General features: G+C 32.8%; 2 protein-coding genes and 2 long non-coding RNA genes across 6 annotated transcripts in view; 2 read left to right on the top strand and 2 right to left on the bottom strand.

The window, feature by feature from the left end:
• The window catches only part of LOC126967403 (uncharacterized), a 107,417-nt gene extending 105,932 nt beyond the window's left edge, over positions 1–1,485 (bottom strand). For both annotated transcript variants that reach the window (XM_050811850.1, XM_050811851.1), the window contains exon 1: positions 1,201–1,485. The gene's annotated coding sequence lies outside the window, so the exon portion shown is untranslated. The remainder of the gene's footprint in view (positions 1–1,200) is intronic.
• Positions 1,486–4,061: 2,576 nt separating this feature from the next.
• On the top strand, positions 4,062–5,627 carry LOC126967433 (uncharacterized). The gene is made up of 3 exons (XR_007729995.1): positions 4,062–4,270; positions 4,820–5,087; positions 5,171–5,627. It is a non-coding gene; the product is annotated as an uncharacterized LOC126967433 (long non-coding RNA).
• Positions 5,628–10,034: 4,407 nt separating this feature from the next.
• LOC126967432 (uncharacterized) lies at positions 10,035–13,946 on the top strand. 2 transcript variants are annotated; one of them, XR_007729994.1, is made up of 4 exons: positions 10,035–10,685; positions 11,099–11,302; positions 12,854–12,942; positions 13,722–13,946. It is a non-coding gene; the product is annotated as an uncharacterized LOC126967432 (long non-coding RNA). The 2 variants fall into 2 exon arrangements; XR_007729993.1 differs by having other exon boundaries at positions 10,036–11,302.
• A 3,010-nt stretch (positions 13,947–16,956) lies between these two features.
• Positions 16,957–18,823, bottom strand: part of LOC126967413 (E3 ubiquitin-protein ligase MYLIP) — a 41,111-nt gene continuing 39,244 nt past the window's right edge. Inside the window, exon 6 of the mRNA XM_050811866.1 lies at positions 16,957–18,195. Within this exon, the coding sequence (XP_050667823.1) occupies positions 18,096–18,195 (100 nt within the window). The 3' untranslated portion in view covers positions 16,957–18,095. The remainder of the gene's footprint in view (positions 18,196–18,823) is intronic.

Here is an 18,823-nt window from a genome sequence, read left to right as displayed (position 1 = left end):
ATAGAATTATGTGAAAATTCTTGTGTTTGCTTTAGCTGCAAGAGAACATAATATAGGAACTATCACTCTCATCAATCAAGCTCTCAAGATCAGTAATTGCCTGATCTGTTCATGAATACAACTGCGGTGACAAGCACTCCAGCATACAACATATCTTTTCAATAACTATGTTAAGTTTCAGGTAAGATTTTAAAGCTTGTAAATAAAATGATTGATGCATAAGTATCATGAAAAGAGACACCTTCAATTTTAGATAAGATTATCACATTCATGAGATAAATTAAACTGTATTCCTCATATTATGTTAAGCTTTAGTTTTAAACAATGAGGCAATAAAAATAATAATAAAACTCTTTGTTTTCCTATATTATGTAAAAACTAATTAATTTGTCTAACTTTCATTTTTATACTTATTAAAATGATAACTTTTCAAAGATATCAAACAAATCAATTTATCTTATGATGAATTACATTGACAATTCCTAGGTCCACTTTGATGGTCACAACTATACTGGTTTTTTCTTGTAAATTAAAATCTGTCACCTCCATTGTTTTAATAGCAATAACAAGATAGAGAAGTGAGTAACTATTTATGTAATGTTTGAACCACAGGCTGTCAACAGCTAAACATAAACTCAAATATGCACAGCATTCCAGAATTGCATTTTTATGAGTCTATAAATCAATTTAGGCAATCATACCCGTTGCAAGTGCTAATTCAGACAGCATCAAAAAATTTGATGTCATAAATTAAACAGTATTACGACGCATTTTACAAATCCGAAGTGACTGATATATAGAGGTACCAATATATCCGCCTCTACACTTATTAATATATGATAATTGAATAACAATTTTCGTGACTCAAAACTAACATAACAATTTAATTGAAAACATGAGAATACGTCGGATATAATAGCTTATACTTTGCAGTCAAACTTCAATTCATCACGTAAAAACGTAACGTTGCATTGATAAGGACACTTTTTCACGTAGGAGTATTTCTGTGATAATAAATGAATAATCTGTATACAATGATATGAACAGCTGCCAGCTGAGAATGTAGGGCCGGCTGCCTGGCGCCAGCGACCAGCCTATACCACGCCACGAAAAATTTGCCCGATATAGTCAAATAGGTTACATCTACCACCAACAAAACAACTAAATCTTAATAAGTCAAACAATATATATGTTACTTACGTGAATTCTCCAATATCATCCAATAGTCATTATTTTACTCCAAAAATAATTATCACTGCACAAGATATTCTCACAATCGAACACTGAACATTTTTTATGTCTTTTGATGCTTTATTGCAAACACGATATCAAAAACACGAATAACTCATAATATAATGCACTTTAACACGAACACCTAAAAAATTTATGTTTCCATCAACGATATCACAAGTAGAACAAAGTTTTAATAGACGAGCACGAAAGAGTTTCTCACTCGTCCTTGTGTTCACGTAAATTGGCAGCCATCTTGATACTTGATTTTTTTTTTTTTTTTATATTAATTCGTTCTTTCGAACAGGCTATAGCCAGGGGCCTTACTGCCTTGTCGTTAGTATTTTCATTTCTTTGGTATTTATTATTTTCACTATTTTGTTTTACAAAAAGTCCAATCCAGTTTTCTCATTTCATCTTACATTATTTCCATTTTCCTTTTCCAATTATGTATATTCGATAGCGAATATTTATAGTAGTTTCTTTCATCAAATCCAATCCAGTCTTAAAGTCATCAGTTATTTTACCATTTCCGTTAATGTATAATTCTCTAAAGAATATTTTCCATATTTTCCTTTTAGTAAGTCCAAATCCAGTAATATAGTCTCTAATAATTTTCCCCTTTTCTTAAAGTCAAATCCAGTGTAATTTGCATAACTTTTTAGAATAATACCTACCTATTTACATTATCTGTTCAGTTCGCGAATTGCGCTATGCTATAACTAGTTGTATATGTACAAGTTATAACGTATTTACATAATTATAAACAAATTTACAACGTATGTATCTACAAATTACAATGTATTTACAGTACTACATACAAATTTATACAAGGACATATAAGTTGATGTGTCCTTTAATAGATCTATTACTGAGAGCGGGATTATATTGGGTGCACCATATATTTCCAGTAGCTCATCCATCAGCACAAGGCGCTGTATGCCAAAGGACGAACAATCAAAAAAGATGTGATCCAGAGACTGATCTTGTTGCTTATTACAATGGTCACAAAAAGGAGAGGAGACAATTTTTTTGCGATGAAGATGAAAATTCAATCGATAGTGACCAATACGCATTCGTGTTATTGTAGTATAGAACTTTCTGTGAGCGTTATTTTTAAACTTACAAAACCAGGGTGTGCTATTAACGGGATTATCTAACAAAGTATACGAATGAGCCTTATTTTCAACTTCTGTACAATTGTACCAATATCTTCCCCAAAGAAGAGTCATACGCTGTTTTAGATTACTTATTATATCTGTATATGGTATGTTAATGTCTAGATCTTTGCAATCAGGATATAGGGATAGATCGGATATATTAATGATAGTTCTAGCTAGAAAATCAGCGCTTTCGTTTCCTGATACTCCTATATGGGACGGGACCCAAACGAAATCCACTTTAATATCGATTAAACATAGTTCGAACCACAATTCCTTTATAGCAAAAATGATGTAATTGATGTTAGCACTCATTTTGTTATTTGACAAACTTTTTAACACACTCATACTATCACTAACTATTACCCACTTCTTATTAAGTTGATTTTGTTTCTTAATATGCTTTAAAGCAAAAAGAATAGCGACGGCTTCAGCAGTAAAAATACTGGCATATCTATTAATCTTAAAGCCAATACCCTTCCTAATTTCAGGAAGGTAGATTGCAAAAGAAACATTATTATTGTTTTTTGCGCCATCCGTATAAACAAATTTACAATTAGACCATTCTGACAATAATACATGAACCTCCTCTTTTGAAGTTAAATTTGGATCTATTACAACATTAATTGCAGAATATTTACATCGAAAAGAACCTGCATGGCAGGGAAGTATATCATTATTCCGATGAATATTTAAATCTTGTAGAAATTTAAAAAATGAAGAAAAATCTTGCAAGATAAACAACTGTCTCGGAAATGAAGACGATTGATAAGCAATAAGATTCTTAAGAAGATTGTTCGTCGGCAAGCTATAGAGCTTTAAAATAAATCTTTCTTTAAGATAACTAAATCTAATACACAAAGGAGGAAGGTTGGCCTCGATTTGCATAGCAGCTATTGGGCTAGTTTTAAGTGCACCCAATATTGTACGCATACATTTATTTTGTATTTTATCCAGACTATTAACAATTTTGCTGTCTGCGGCGAAACAATGAAAGCCATATTCAAAATGACTACGAATAAGCGATTTATACAAAATTAACAATATTTTAGGGTCCGCTCCCCACGACGTTGCACACAAAGATTTTAATACATTATAAGCTTTATTCGCTTTAATTATAACACTATCTGTATATTTTTTCCAAGAAAGTTTTGGAGTAAATGTTACACCTAGAAATTTTATGTCACATGAAATAGGCAGTGGAATGCCATTGTATAAAATGGGAGGCAATATGATGCGTTTACGACCAATCACAAAGACTTTTGATTTGGTTGGATTTACATTTAAATTAAGATAAGAAAAGTATTGATATAAATTTACAAGTGCTTTATTAATAGTAGCGGCTAAATTAATCAGATCAACTCCCGATACATAGACGACTAAGTCATCTGCATACTGTAGGTTTACTATATTTGGCCCCAAAATAAGGTTCAATCGTCTTATGTACATAATAAAAATTAAAGGAGACAATATTCCCCCCTGACAAACACCTAGAGAAGAAAGTCGTGGTCCATACAAATGTTTATTAAATTTTACATATACTTTTCTGTCAGTCAAAAAGGATTGCATCCAATTTATTATTTTACCTGGTATCCCTAACATTGATAACTCGTCACAAAGCACGGCAATATTTACACTATTGAAGGCACCTGAGATGTCAAAAAATACAGACAAAAGATATTGATTACTTGCTAAACATTGATGCGCATCAAGCTGTAACTGCGCTATACTCTCCCTAGAAGACCGACCTTTGCGAAAACCAAACTGATTATTAGGCAAAAGACAATTTTGTTCTATAAAGAACTCGAGACGTTGTTTTAGAAGCTGCTCAAATATCTTCCCAACACAAGACGTGAGAGCTATAGGTCTATAAGAGTCAGGTAACATTTTATTTTTGTCTGGCTTTAAAACTGGGATTAAACAGTCTGTTTTCCATTCTGCAGGAATAGTATTCTCCTTCCATAGGCGATTAAGATTATTTAAAAAGATGTTGAGACTGTGGCAATTAAGTTTTTTGAGTAAAATATATGGAATGGTATCAAGACCGAAAGATGTATCTCTTCTAGTAAATAAAGCGGATTTTAGTTCTTGTAAAGAAAAAGGCTCTATCAAATATTTATTACTATCATTAACAACATTTACATAGTTAGTTAACTCATTTGATACAAAGTCAGAAGTATACTTTTGTAGAAAATCTGGAATCCAACTATCATTCAACACACTGTCAGGAATGTAAGTTTTGTTAAATTTGCGCATGTATTTCCAAATTGAAGACAAAGGAGTACAACGATTAAATGAATTGCACAAGCCTATCCAGCTATTTCTTCTTTCACTTTTTAAGATAAGTTTTTTTAAAGCCCGCAATCTCTTAAACTCCACATAATTTTCATCAGTGGAGTTGTTTTTAAAATTAATGTAACCATTTTTAGCATTTAAAACTGCTTCTGTACACCTCTGATTCCACCAAGGCGACCAAGGATATTTAAAAGATTTTTGAGAACAAGAACTAGTAGCATTATTACTATTAGAACTTTTGGAAAACAGACAGCTAGGGATTGACTGCTTGGCAGCAGAAAGTAAAATATTACAAAAGGAATTAAAAGCATCTATTGAAGATAAAGTGTCAAATTTAACATCATCCAAATAAGAAACAACTAAGTTACTATACATATTCCAATTCACCTGCTTATAATTAGGGTGAGTGGGCAAATGTAGATTATTACATAATGTGTTTTGCAAACTAATAGTATCACTACTTACTGCCATTTTTATTATTACAGGGAGATGATAACTACTGCCCAGAGGACTGTCAATAACTGACCAGTCACATAAAAGAGCCAAAGATGGAGTTACCAAAGTCAAGTCAAGAGCATTAGGACGCCAAGATGGAGATCCTATTGTGGTAGCTTGACCATTATTCAGAATAACAAGACCATTCTCATCTATAACCTCTAAAACATCTTTACCTCGAGGCAATGTATCAACACATCCCCACAACATGTGATGAGCATTGAAATCACCTGCAAATATCATTGGCTCTGGAATGGACTTAATTAAACTGTTTAAATTGTTTTTATTAAATGGAGGATTTGAATTGGAAGGACTGTAAAAACTCACAATACTCAGTTCTTTGTTATTAATTTTAATTTTAATGCAAACATTTTGTAGAGCACTATCATAATATGTATTTATGTTAGAAAATGTGATATTATTATGAATAAAAATTGCTACACCATTGTGTTTATTACCACAATCATTCCTTATTGTGTTATAGCCTTTTATTAAAAAATACTGATGTGGTTTTAACCAAGTTTCCGAAATTATAGCAATATGGATATGATTTTCATATAAAAACCTTGTAAAAATAAGCCTATTACTAATAATACTTTGAGCGTTCCACTGCACTATATTCAATGTATCCATAATAACAATTAACTAGGTGTCTTTTTTCTAAAAGTGTTATTCAGAATTTCCTTAATACTATTTGAATTTATAGTTAACTTATCTTTATTTGTACAAATTTGTAAAACTGCTTCAACCAAGAGGTTCATAAATTTGTCAGATTTTATAAGATTGCTCAGGTGTGTGTCAATATACTTTGAGTTTAATTGAGGGAAAGCAGATTCATTGAAGAGATCTGAGTATCTAACACTACGGGACTTCACTTTGTTTTCTTCAATTTTTTGTTTTTTCAGAGGACAGGTAGATGAGATAGCTATGTGATCTCCACCACAGTTGGCACATTTTGTTAAAGTTTTTGGACACATTTTAAAATTGTGATTGTCAGAACATATGGAACAAACTTCATTGTTTCTACAAAATTTAGCAATATGGCCAAATTTCATACAGCGTAGACACTGTTTAATGGGGGGTACATATACATTAACCTCATGCCTCCAGTGATCAAGTGTTACATACTCAGGTAACAACGTTGATGCAAATGTGACTGCAACAGTTTGCGTTGGAACAAAGGAGACAACACCCTGTGGGTCCTTTACTCGCCGCATGAACCTTCTCACAGCAATAACTTTTTTACTCGATGCAATTAATTGATGAATTTTTTTGTTGGAGTAATCAGTGGGAACAGAAGTAAGAACTCCAGTGACCTCCGTTTCAGAAGCCGGAATTGAGGCAACCATCTCCAACTCGCTAAGTAACTTTTCATTTTTTAAAAATACATTCGCATTGTTAGGCAGGTCAAAGGTAACACCAACTTTAAAAGCATTAACGGACCTCAGGTGCAACACACCCGATACGCAATGCCTCCTGATTCCATTTGACAGACCCAACCTGTCCTTGTCTGATATTTTGACTTCACCCTGCTTGCGATTGAGAAATACAATAAATTCCTTCTTATTTGAATTTTCGTCGTATAACCTATAATAATTTGTCGCTCTATAAGGGGTATACTTCTCTTTATCCTTTCTTCTTACAATGAGACGTTCAGTCACCTCCGCGTCAGATACCGAGGATTCGGATAGGGGAAGTTCGTCTGCTGGTTCTGCGTCGCTCTGGCCGTTCTTCGGCCTTTTACCTGTACGCTTCCCCATGGCGATGGGGAAGCGCACTTAACAATTTATATATACAAAAATCGAATATTTATAAACCAGGATAAACAATTTACAAGTATGAAAAATATATGCACTATGAACAATAATTTAAACAATTTTTTTTGTATAAGCGCGCCTTCCTTCGTTCACTCGTTCCCGCCAAAAAAAAAACCTTGATACTTGAGGTTGAACGAAAACGAATGACATCTTTTTTTTTTATTTATTGCATGACAATGGATGCGGGTTGGATTTAGTATCCCGTAGCACGACAGATGATAAATATTGTAGTTGATAAAACTTTAGTCCACGATTATAATTCTACCAATTTTATTACAAGATATGCACCGTTCCAGAGAAAATAGCATTTTACCTTATCCTCCAATTATGACATTTTTAAGGGATGGGAATGTCTTTCCTTCCTTATTTGTGAATCGGAAAGAAAGAAAGGAAAACGCCCACAATTCGGTTTTGGTAACTGTTCTTCCATAATAAAACCGTTGCCACCTACCATAATCTAAGCATTTTAATCGTGGACTAGAGTTCTAGCAACTACAGATTTTTTTTTAGGAAATTTGTGCTACGGGGAACTAAGTTTTAACCATGAAATAATTCACATTTAATTTAAAATAATTTACATTTAGTAAACATAATAAAGTAAAAAAGTTGGGAATATTTCTCACAATTTTTTTTAATCTATACGAAGTAGTGCGAAGTTTTGAATTTTTATTTAAACATAAACATGAACTATTTTTCAAGGTAAAATATTATTCTAATAAATTTGTTTGTCCACTCAGCTATTAACACATCCCTTGATAAATACTTTTTAACCTATTTCATACCACCTATATAGTTATTGATTGTTATTCTTCCATCATTTAAAATATATCTTTGATCGGGGATTCTCAAACTATTTTAAGCCAAGAGAGCAAAATAGTTTGGGATCCTTCATGAAATGTTACCTCTAACCCACAGAACACTATAACCTGTGCTATAACTCTAACGAGCTCTAACCCCTTAAGCCACATATTTTCTTTAAACATAATTTGTCAATTTTCTTTAGTTGGCGAGTATTCATCTTATAGGAACTTGTGTACGCATCGAGAAATATTTTTGTTTAGCAAAAACTTAAATAAGAGTAGTAGACCAAACATTCATAATACAGGGCCATATTTGGACCGTTTATTCAGTAGTATCTAAACGTTTTGAAACAGCCTATTAAGTAAACAAGTTCCCTCAAAAGAAAAAATTAAGTAAATAAGTTACCTAAAAAGTTACAACATACAATAAAGTTTATTAATTTAGCTTTCCTTTATCAGTGTTTTCTAAAGATTAGGTACAGCTGGCAAAAATTCTGAATGTTAAAATGGCATGTGATCCGTAATTAAGTGTGAAAATATAAGAACTGAAAAATAAATTTAAAATAAAATATTGAACTCTAAAAATCGTTAACTTTTAATGATTATGATTTAGCTATTACAAGTTACCTACCTAAGTTTATAATAAAGAATACAGCTGTTAATATACTCAATATTATATACAAAGACTGATATAATTTTATATTGAGATTATTATTAAGAAAACAGTTACATTTTTTGCAGGTTAAGTCATAAGCAGGTTTTTGATTTTTTCTTTTATTCTTATTTATTGATGAAAAAGTAAAATGATCCTGGGACTCCACGGTTTCATTTAACTTATTATAAATAAAATAATTGAGAATTAGAAATTGAAGCATAAATAATTATAAGCACATATCAATACACGGTGAACTAAATTATCAGCTGTTTTTCTGAACTCTCTTTGACCTAAAACAGATGAATAACGTAGATGTGACATAATTTCAGATAATAGTAAAATGCCTACTATTCATTGCAGCTATGAGGCAAATTATGTTCTCATTTTGCCATGCAGACGAAGGTGACGAGCGCAATTGTAGCACACAGTCCGCACACCGTTTTTGGGTTTTTCTAAACTCTTGATCGGTACTGCATTGTAATGGGCAGAACGTATCAATTACCATCCGCTGAATGTCCAGCTCGTCTCGTCCCTTCTTAACACAAAAAAGTGACTACACTTTCCTTAAAGGCCGGCAACGCTCCTGTGATTCCTCTGGTGTTGCAAGAGAATGCGGGCGGCGGTGATCACTTAACACCAGGTGACTCATACGTTTGTTTGTCCCTATTTTCCAAAAAAAATAATAATAGTGAATCATGGGTGAAAAAAATACACCTCTGCCTAACCCTTCAGGAATACAGGGGTGAAACTGTGTAACGTTATGTATTTTGTTCGCAATCTGTTACGCAATAACAGGAAGTACGTTATTCTAATTGTATGTGAAATACGTTTATGTATTACAAGCCACGTGCTGATGGTAGTGGTGCATGATTTCGTCGAGTGTGCATACCCCTTAATCATAATCCCAAATTCAAGGATATTTTATTTAATCATTTTTATACTTTAGTTATACAGTCATGTTTGTTAGATCGTTGCTTTGGACTTTTGATTTGGTGTGATAATCAGGTTATGGGAACAATGAATATTAGAACATGATATTATTGTGTGTTGGTGCGTGATGTGCCTGAACTGCTTTGAACGTACTAGTGGTGAAATAACTAGGTATCTACTTATGTACCTAAAACATAATCAACATGACGTGATGTGGAGTTCACTGTGTATTTATTGAGACTCAAGGAGTGTTTTAAAGCTGCGCAGAACACAAATAAGAAGATTGTTATGTACCTACGCTATTATTAGTAGCGTAGGTAGGTTACCAAATTTTGTTTACAAACGGCTCCGCCTATATTAAATGGCGGTCTCTTTTAAAGTGAGGATTGTTGAAACGTTGTTTTATTTTCAAAATCTGTCCATAAACGGATCTCCTTGAACCTGGCGGCTTAAATACTTTTTTTTACTATATTTTAAACAAAGATAGATTTTGTTGTTTGTTCGATTTTCTCTAAATTTCTATTTAGTTTGAAGCGCCATCTATATTTCTTCACTAGAACTATCGGTCGCGGTATTCCTACATTGGTAGTAGACCGAACGTTTACGATTTTATTTCTAGACCCGTCTGTCAGTGACAAATTATTTTGTTTTTTGTATTATGTAACGCTACTTCAAAGTTATAAAATACAACACCAAAATAAAAAATACATTTTTATTTTCTATGATTATAATAATTGTTGTGTTTCTTAATTAAATTAAGGCTGCTATTTTAGTTTCGTCCGGATAACGGTTCGACATTAACAGCTATAAAATATAATATTTTCATAACTATCAAAGAGAATTGATTAATAGGGAACTACAGTATGGCTATTGGTAACGAAGTATCATCCGGCTAAGTATGAAAGCGAACAGTTGCATAGAACGTAGTGGATTACGGCTATATCCGTTTTTTACAAGATTATAGCCCAGGGGTGGGACAGTCGCCTGTTAGTTGGCCCCAAAATTAAAGCTTTGAAACCTGCCCACTGGTAAAAAATAAAATGGCGGCTACTTCTAGCGTTTGCACTTTGCGCATGTATGTAGCTCTGGTGTTCCATTTTGCATCTTTTTGGTATTGAAATCGAAGTGTAAGTGCGTCGAGTCGAGCCTTGTGTTCCTCCGCCTTGCTGTTGCGAATTCACTCCAAAAATCTCCTTATTCTGTGAATTTCTACTTTTGTGATAGACACACTTTTGTTTGTGGAGTTTATGAACTTTGGTGTAATGCCGAGACATTGTGCTTTCGGTTGTGTGCTCCGTGGCAAGTAAATTATTCTCTTAAATCTTAACAGTATAGTTTATTGACTAATCTTGTGATAAATAAAGTATCATATAAGGTTTGTTCTACTCTCAGGTTCTACTACCGGTCCATAGATTGAATTTGCAATCATGGTTAAAACTATTATAAACATACCGGTTTTCTGTATCTTGCCCCAAAGATTAAACTCCAATCCCTCAATTCACCTTATGTCAGACTTCAGACTCCCCCTGACTTATATGGTTTAATAATAATTGACAGCTGTGCTGGCTTCTGACACCATTTTTATCAAGAGAAAAGTCAATATATGAGTCCAAAATCTAATACTAGCCCAATGGTCATAACACTAGGTTATCACAATTTGTCTGATGGCTTTAATAGTCACTCAATTTATTTAATAATGCTATTTATTATTTTCAGACATTCCAATGCATCGTTTCCCAGATGCTGTCAAATTTCCTGAGCACTTTAAAACTTGGGTCAGTCTTGTTGGTGGAAACCCTTAAACATCTGATTTTGAATGTTATAAGAAGAAGAGAATTTGTGATGTACACTTTTCTGACAGACACAGAAATCGTAATCAACGGCTAAGCACATTGGCAGTTCCGATGCTTCATCTGCCTGGTAAGTCCCCTAATTTAACACATATTGAGTTAATATTCGATTCTATTCCTTATTCTGTCAGATTTAGTCACACCACTAAGAATCTTTGTTGAGTTGATGGTTTTTTGGAAGGTATATTGTATCATTCTAGAAACACCTGATTTTCTTACACAGTTGTGATTACAAAATTCAATGGTTGCATTTCTAGCTGAAACTGGTTCATTATCAATGATAATCATTAAATAATGAAACATAATCTTTACATATTCACATTAATTTTCAGGACAACTGTAGTTGTCCTGAAAATTAATTCTGTAGAGTCAAGTAATCTTAGGACAAGCTTCATCCACACAACATTTACTGCCTACAATAATACAGCAAGACTGTTCAGGTAAATAATTTTTAAAACTTATTTACAATGTCGTAAAGGTTACTATAACTTAAGTGACATTCTTAATGATACCACAGAAATGGCATGGAGCGGCCACCCTCAGGGTATTAAATAATAAATTTTATTGTATGATTTAACATTGTAACCATATTTTTATGCAAAAAAAGAAGCCCGCTGAGTATCTTATGCCCTTACTTCTCATGTCTGAGGCATACTTTTTCCAATAGGTAGTATTGACTTTCTGTAAGTGATATTATATCCTATTTCGAATAAAATATTCAGAAAGAATATAAAGTCAAACTCAATTGCTGATAAAAATCTGTCAAAATTTAGCCTAGCATTTTGCAAATGTGCATTGACAATTTGATTTTGTTCTGCTTTTAATCCAAAAAGACATGCTTTTATGTATGTTCTTAAAATTATTGATATTTATGGACATACACATACAAAATTTTGATGTATTTCTCGGTTGTAATTTTAAAATCTTGGGGCCATAAAATGTGATTGATTGAAAATCCCACATTTGACCTTGATCTTAATGTCATGATTTCATATAATATAGTCTTCATAATTTCATTTCATTTACATAAGATTTTACAAATCACAATAAAAGTTCTCCGGGGCATACAAATAATAAATAATCATTAATCTATTATTATATACAGAGCCATATGTGAGCAACTTTATTTTAGAAAAAGCATCAACTTCAACAACATTCTAACCTGTGGCTGCAGGTAAAATTCACATATTTTTTTCAATTTGTTGGCTATTATCAATAATAATAAATATATTAATTAATGATTATATTTTGTTTTGAACACATACCAAAATATTATATAATATATTTCTATCTATGATACACAACTAAACCATAAATAAAAACAAAATTTTATTATTTTAAATTTTGTGAGTAGTGCCAGTACGTCTTCTTTTCTATAATGGTTTTGTTTGACAGCTTATTTCAAATTGTGATTTAATTTGAGCTGTAGACTTAAGAAATGCTGCCCTGGTTCTACATTTTCTGAGTGCTACTTCATTATGATTTGATTTTTGGTTTTATTTTTGTTTTTCTCCATTATCGTCTGATTGTAATTGATGATTGAAATGATTTGAAAAGTATAGTTAAAATTCACTCTGACAAAGTGGGCAACAAACTACATAAGTATTATTTCCAATTTCAGATGCATCTCAACAATTTACTTCAGCAAGGTGCTTGATGCTGGAACATAATTATAGTTTTATTAGCAATCTAAAAGAACAGCTGGAAAAGGTACTAATATTAATATACTAATATTACTAATGGGAAAGATTCTGATTTCTTTTGAAAATATTGTTTTTATACTTTTTTATCCAAATGTGCTGAATAAATTTGTATGAAATTTGGCACAGCTTATGATCTTTTGTCTAGGTGGGCAAAGTAGTTCCCTCATAGTCCCGGAGCTGGGGACAAGAATCAGTAAGATTCTTGTAATGGCCCATCATTTATTTTGTAGTATGTGAGTCAGCAAAGTAAGGGAGTAGCACACCTGACAATGGCGGGCTTTGATGTAATATTACAACACTCATAAGAAATTAAACATAATAAGAAATTCGAAAGGTCTTTATTTAACAAACATTAACCATAAATGTGACAGTAATTTTATAACAGCAGATTAATGCATGACATGACATAAGAGTATTGAGCCAAATGTCTTTTTTGATGAAGGCTGCATTGGTACCTGATAGGATTGAGAACAGCTAATGTCCGTGTGGTAATGAAATTTTGAATATATTTTTATTCATTACTAGCTGACCCAACAGACGTCGTGCTGTACATATTAAATTCTTCTTCTTATCAAAACCTTTACTGGACTTCCACAAAAAATTCAAGACTGAAATTAGCCAAATCGATCCAGCCATTTTCAAGTTTTAGCAAGACTAACGAACAGCAATTCATTTTTATATATATAGACTTTAAGACTGAATCCCTTTTCATATTGTCCATTTATTTAATACCATAAAATACATATATTATACTATACAATTTGTAAATTAAACATTCTTTCACAGATCTAATGGCTCCACAGCGCACAAAGATCAAGCATCTTCAAGCAGAAATATCACGCTTGCGAAAAAAAGGACAATCTTTCAAAGCAAGGTTAAAAGGTGGTGAAGATCGATCAATCGATTTTTGTCCGGAAAATTAACATATGTGGGTGAAGACGAAACAAAAACAGCTGCCCAACAATATTATGATAAACATAAACATTATAAAAATAAAAAATAATATGCAAACATTTCTATTTATTTCTCCCACCCAATAACTTCAATTACTCATAAATCCTATCCTTTATGTTCTATGTTGTGGCAAAATTAAATAACTAACTCTACGCGCAATTTCAACATGGTAAAAAATTGCAATACGTACATTAAAAAGTAGAGTTAGTTATTTAATTAAAATCGTCACAAGTCACAAGCGTCACAAAATTAAAAATGAATTTCATAATTTCGAGCTAATATATAGTTATTTTCGGGGCCAATCTTCAGATGGCGCTAGTTTTCAAATAGCTCATAATGCGTAGAGAGTGCTCTCTTTTGGCTCATCAAACTTAGACCCCCAAAAAAAATTTTTTTTCTATTTTTGAATTTTCAATATCGCATATCGTTAGTTCGTAGTTTGTTCTTAATTGTTCGTTATAAATAATTGTTTGTTCTTTTGTTATTTATTTAAAAACAATTAATAAAAAATGGGGGGGAAACGCCTACTATTTGGTTCTGGCACTCGCCGGCCGCTGCCGCGGCACGCTACGCTCGGCTCGTGCGTTGTTTTAACTGTTCTAACATAACCGAACCTAACCAATTTTAATGAATTGCAAATTTAAAAAAAAAATCGAGAAAAAACAAATGTTTATAGAGAACAATCAAGAACAAATGGCGAACTAACGATGTAATAAAAAAATAAATAAATTAAAAAAAAATCTGGGGGGCTAACTTTCTTGAGCTCTCTCTTTTACCTATATATTATTATACTCTTTGTTATAGCCGTTACCTGTCAATCTATCAATAACTGCACGTTTCATACAATCGAGTGAATCGCTTTTTTCTTTGTTTCGCTAGGCTGCGATTAATTATAGGTTCTTTCATCTTTGTTAAAGTACATTCGTATTGTCTTTTTACCATAACACTGTTTAGTTCATTTTCATTCTGTTTCACATGTACTTAATTAATTGAAGTCAGAATATACGTTCATTTTTCATAACGTCTTGACAAATTACGCATACTTAAATATTATAATTACCTACCGCATAAATAAATCATTCGGAACATTATTAATACGCCAATTAAATGTCTTTTTCTGACTGTGAGCCACTCCATTTGATCCTTCGATCCTACATGTATTCTGAGCTTCAAAGTTATGAAAATATAAAAACAAAAAAATTCTCATGTACGACCTTCGGTAAAATAAATTTCATAGTTTTAATAATACGCATTTCTGATGCTTTCAAGAATCATCTTAGCCCCTCGTTTACACCAAGGTATTATAAACGTACCAATTTGATAAGTTTCAGGCAAATTACCAATACAATTTGTATACAATGTTTTCAAAATACAAAAACATAAAACTTGTCGTAGACAATATTTGTATGAAACTTGTCTGATGAATTTGTTTGTCACCTATTATTTAGTTGTCTACATGTATATGATCTCATGTTTTATACTTGGTGTAGGCTTGTAGTTAAAACTTGTTTAAGACATGTCAGTACAGGAGTTAATGAATATGACAACACAATTGACTACTGGTACAGACAATAGAGAGTGAAGGTACTGCGGAACTTTGCTTCATGAGTGCAGTATACCTACTTGTACATCATACAGAATGAAGGAAATTGAAGAAAACCACGCAAGTACTGGTCGCGATCATTTTTGAGGAGGCGACAGAAAAAGGGGCCTATTGTTCCTTATTGAATGATTTAAGAATAGAAGACAGAAGTGGATTCAAAAATTTTGTAGAATGAAACCAATAAATTTGGACAATTTGCTTCAAAAATGTGCACCATACTTTTCTTAGCAGAATTATTCACAGTATCGAGATACCAGCAGAGCAATTATTTTTTTATGGAAAAGGAGGACAAACGAGTGTACATACGGGTCACCTGGTGATACGTGATCACCGCGGCACACATTCTCTTGCAACACCAGAGGAATCACAGGAGCGTTGCCGGCTTTGAAGGAAGGCGTACGCGCTTTTTTTTGTTAGCTGGTTATTTGAGATTTCTAGCTACTGGTGACTCATATTCTTCTTTGTATTTGCATCGGATATCAAAGGCGAAATGTAGTTAATGTATTACTCATGTTTGCGAGTCGATTATAAAAGTATCGAAAGAATATCAAAGTCAAAAAAATCTTTATTCACTGTAAAACTTTATAAGTTATTGAGTGCAAGTCAGGATGAAGTACAAAAGTTACAATAGCATTCAAATTAGTATAACAATATTCATTAAGAATACATTAAGAAACATTAATTCCAACTATCTATCATTCAAATAATCTTCCACATTATAATAGGCCTTAGATGTTAATTTATTTTTTAAATTTGTTAATAGGTACTATTTTAATATCATTTGGGAGTTTATTATAAAATATAACACAACCGAGATAAATATTGCTAATAAAGCTTATATCTTTGACCACTCCACTGATCTTCTTCTTTTCCACTAAAAAAAAGTGGTCTGTCCGGTAAATGTTTAAGACTTTATCCACCAAGCATCATGGACCATTCCCAAAAATAACAGTAGCAATCAAATTCGTTTAATCATTCAGCAGGGACAGATCATTAGCCAGACTGTAATAAAAAAAACCTCCAGTTAGGTTATGTGTGTATCAAATTCAAATATTCTATTCAAAATCACTTATTGAACGTAAAAACCCATTCAAAATAAACTGCCTCAGAACTGAGAATCAAATTACAGACTGTAAAAAATATCAAAAGGGCAGTATGGGGTAGTATCTAAAGAAAAACACCTGATAAATTATTGTTGTATTTGTTAATTATCTATTATTTTTTATAGCACTGCATTGTAAAGGGCAGGGTGTATCAATTACAATCAGCTGAATGTCCTGTTCGTCTCGTCAACAAACAAAAACAATTTCAAAGGTCCTTTGGTATTTAATTTTAATTTCCAAGAATAAGACTCAGTATTAGTTACCACAACGCACAATTGCATATATATATACTCGCTAATTTAAACTTTGTTTAATCATCTCTTAATGTTCTGTTTGTCCTACTAAAATAAAAACACACATATTGTATTGAACATATTTATTTTCTATACAACTGCAGTGCTAGTTGGGTGGAGACCCACTAACACTACTAAGTACATTATAGTTGTTACAGTTGATCACTGCTGTCACAATTGCTCCTAGAAAATAATATTACAACCTTTAGATTAAGTATTGGTCTCCACTGTACTCCAACTAGATACCGCAACGATTAGATGCTTGTGTACATGGCATCTTGACACTCAATGGCATCCTTCAAATTTTGTAACATATGCTTCGTGTTAACATTGAAATTAATAAAAAAACTGATGATATGTGATCCCAGTGTCTTTCTCATATCTTGTAGTATTATTTTTACAAAGTTTTACTACGCAACCCGGCATTTTAGTTTCGATTATTACCAAAGTTTAGCAGAACACGCGGCACGTCAACGTCATATTGTTCGAGACTGACTCGAGTACGCCCTCTAGGACTTAGTATTAGTTTCCGCACTTTTCGACTACATCTAGGGTATCTAGTTGGAACGCAGCGGTTATAATCCTTAATCTAATGTTACAACCATTGGTCTTACATTTATAATAACTTACAATAAAGTATACTCCTCGAATAGGTTTATTTATAATAAAGTATTAATTAATGAAAACTAATACAAAGAAAAATGCAATGTCTAAAGTTATTACAAAATTATTTTTTGGTTAGTTATAAAACTTACAAAATTATCACAATTCATACTACACCTTCTAAAACGAAGGCAAATATTTTTATGTAAAAATAATAATATTCAAATGTATGCAGCACTAATTTAGAAACACCAATTAACTCTTAACATGTTAAATCGATGGAATTTATATTTTATTGTCCTTTCACATAAGTCTATAATATAATCTACAGCAAAAGAGATCGTCCATTATTCCGTAAAATGCAACATTAGCCACACATGACTAGACCATAGACAACGCGTCACGCACACACAACCTTCACAGAACACAGTACTCTGTGACAGATCACACGACATTTCACTCAAATCTGTCACTTGTCAGTTTCAATATGACACCCAAACTAGCGCGGGTCAGATGAAGCGCATCTTTATCTTTGTTCGTAAGATCCATTCCAATTTTTCCAAATATCGTTCAGCATGAATAATATGACCGCCGGAGAAGTACTTCATTTTATAATAACTCCAGGACTCTTTTGGTACTCCACCGGGAGAAATATGTGCATGAATTTCTCGATTTCGCCACGACACAAAGGACATCGATTGCATCTGGAACAAATTGAAGATTTAAGTTAATAATCATTCTGTGACGACAGGCTAGGCCCTAAATTTCTAATTCGGTTCTACTCTTGATTGCTGACGGTCCTTTCAACATGGAACGTACTAGTTGCTTGGTGGTATAGCCAGCATTCTCTCTAGCCTTCTAGGGAGCCCATTCTAGTTGACTAGACTCACTGATCAATTAACAAAAACCGTAATATAGTGTATAGAAGGTACAGAGTGGAATGCCACCACATACCGGGAGACTAGGTCTAGGTTGGTAGGCCCCCCCACAAGATGGACCGACGATCTGGTCAAGATCGCCGGAATACGTTGGATGAGGGCAGCGCAGGCCCAATCGTCGTAGAGACCTTTGGGGGAGGCCTTTGTCCAGCAGTGGACGTCTTCCGGCTGATGATGATGATAATGGTAATGAACATTAAATTTCATACAATAATAATATAGCGTGTATTAACCAGAACCCAAATGCTTTTAGCATGAGGCACTTAAATAATTATGATGAATTAAAATATTTGTAATAAGTATTATAATGTTAAGTGTAAACAATGGATGTCTCTGACACTTATTACTCATGCTCATTGTGCTGGCTCTGGGCAATAACATGATATGTTAAAAT

Source organism: Leptidea sinapis, chromosome 13, assembly GCF_905404315.1.
Source record: "Leptidea sinapis chromosome 13, ilLepSina1.1, whole genome shotgun sequence".
NCBI lineage: Eukaryota > Metazoa > Arthropoda > Insecta > Lepidoptera > Pieridae > Leptidea > Leptidea sinapis.
The sequence above is the reverse complement of the archived record's forward strand: the minus strand, read 5'-3'. Positions and strand labels throughout refer to the sequence as shown.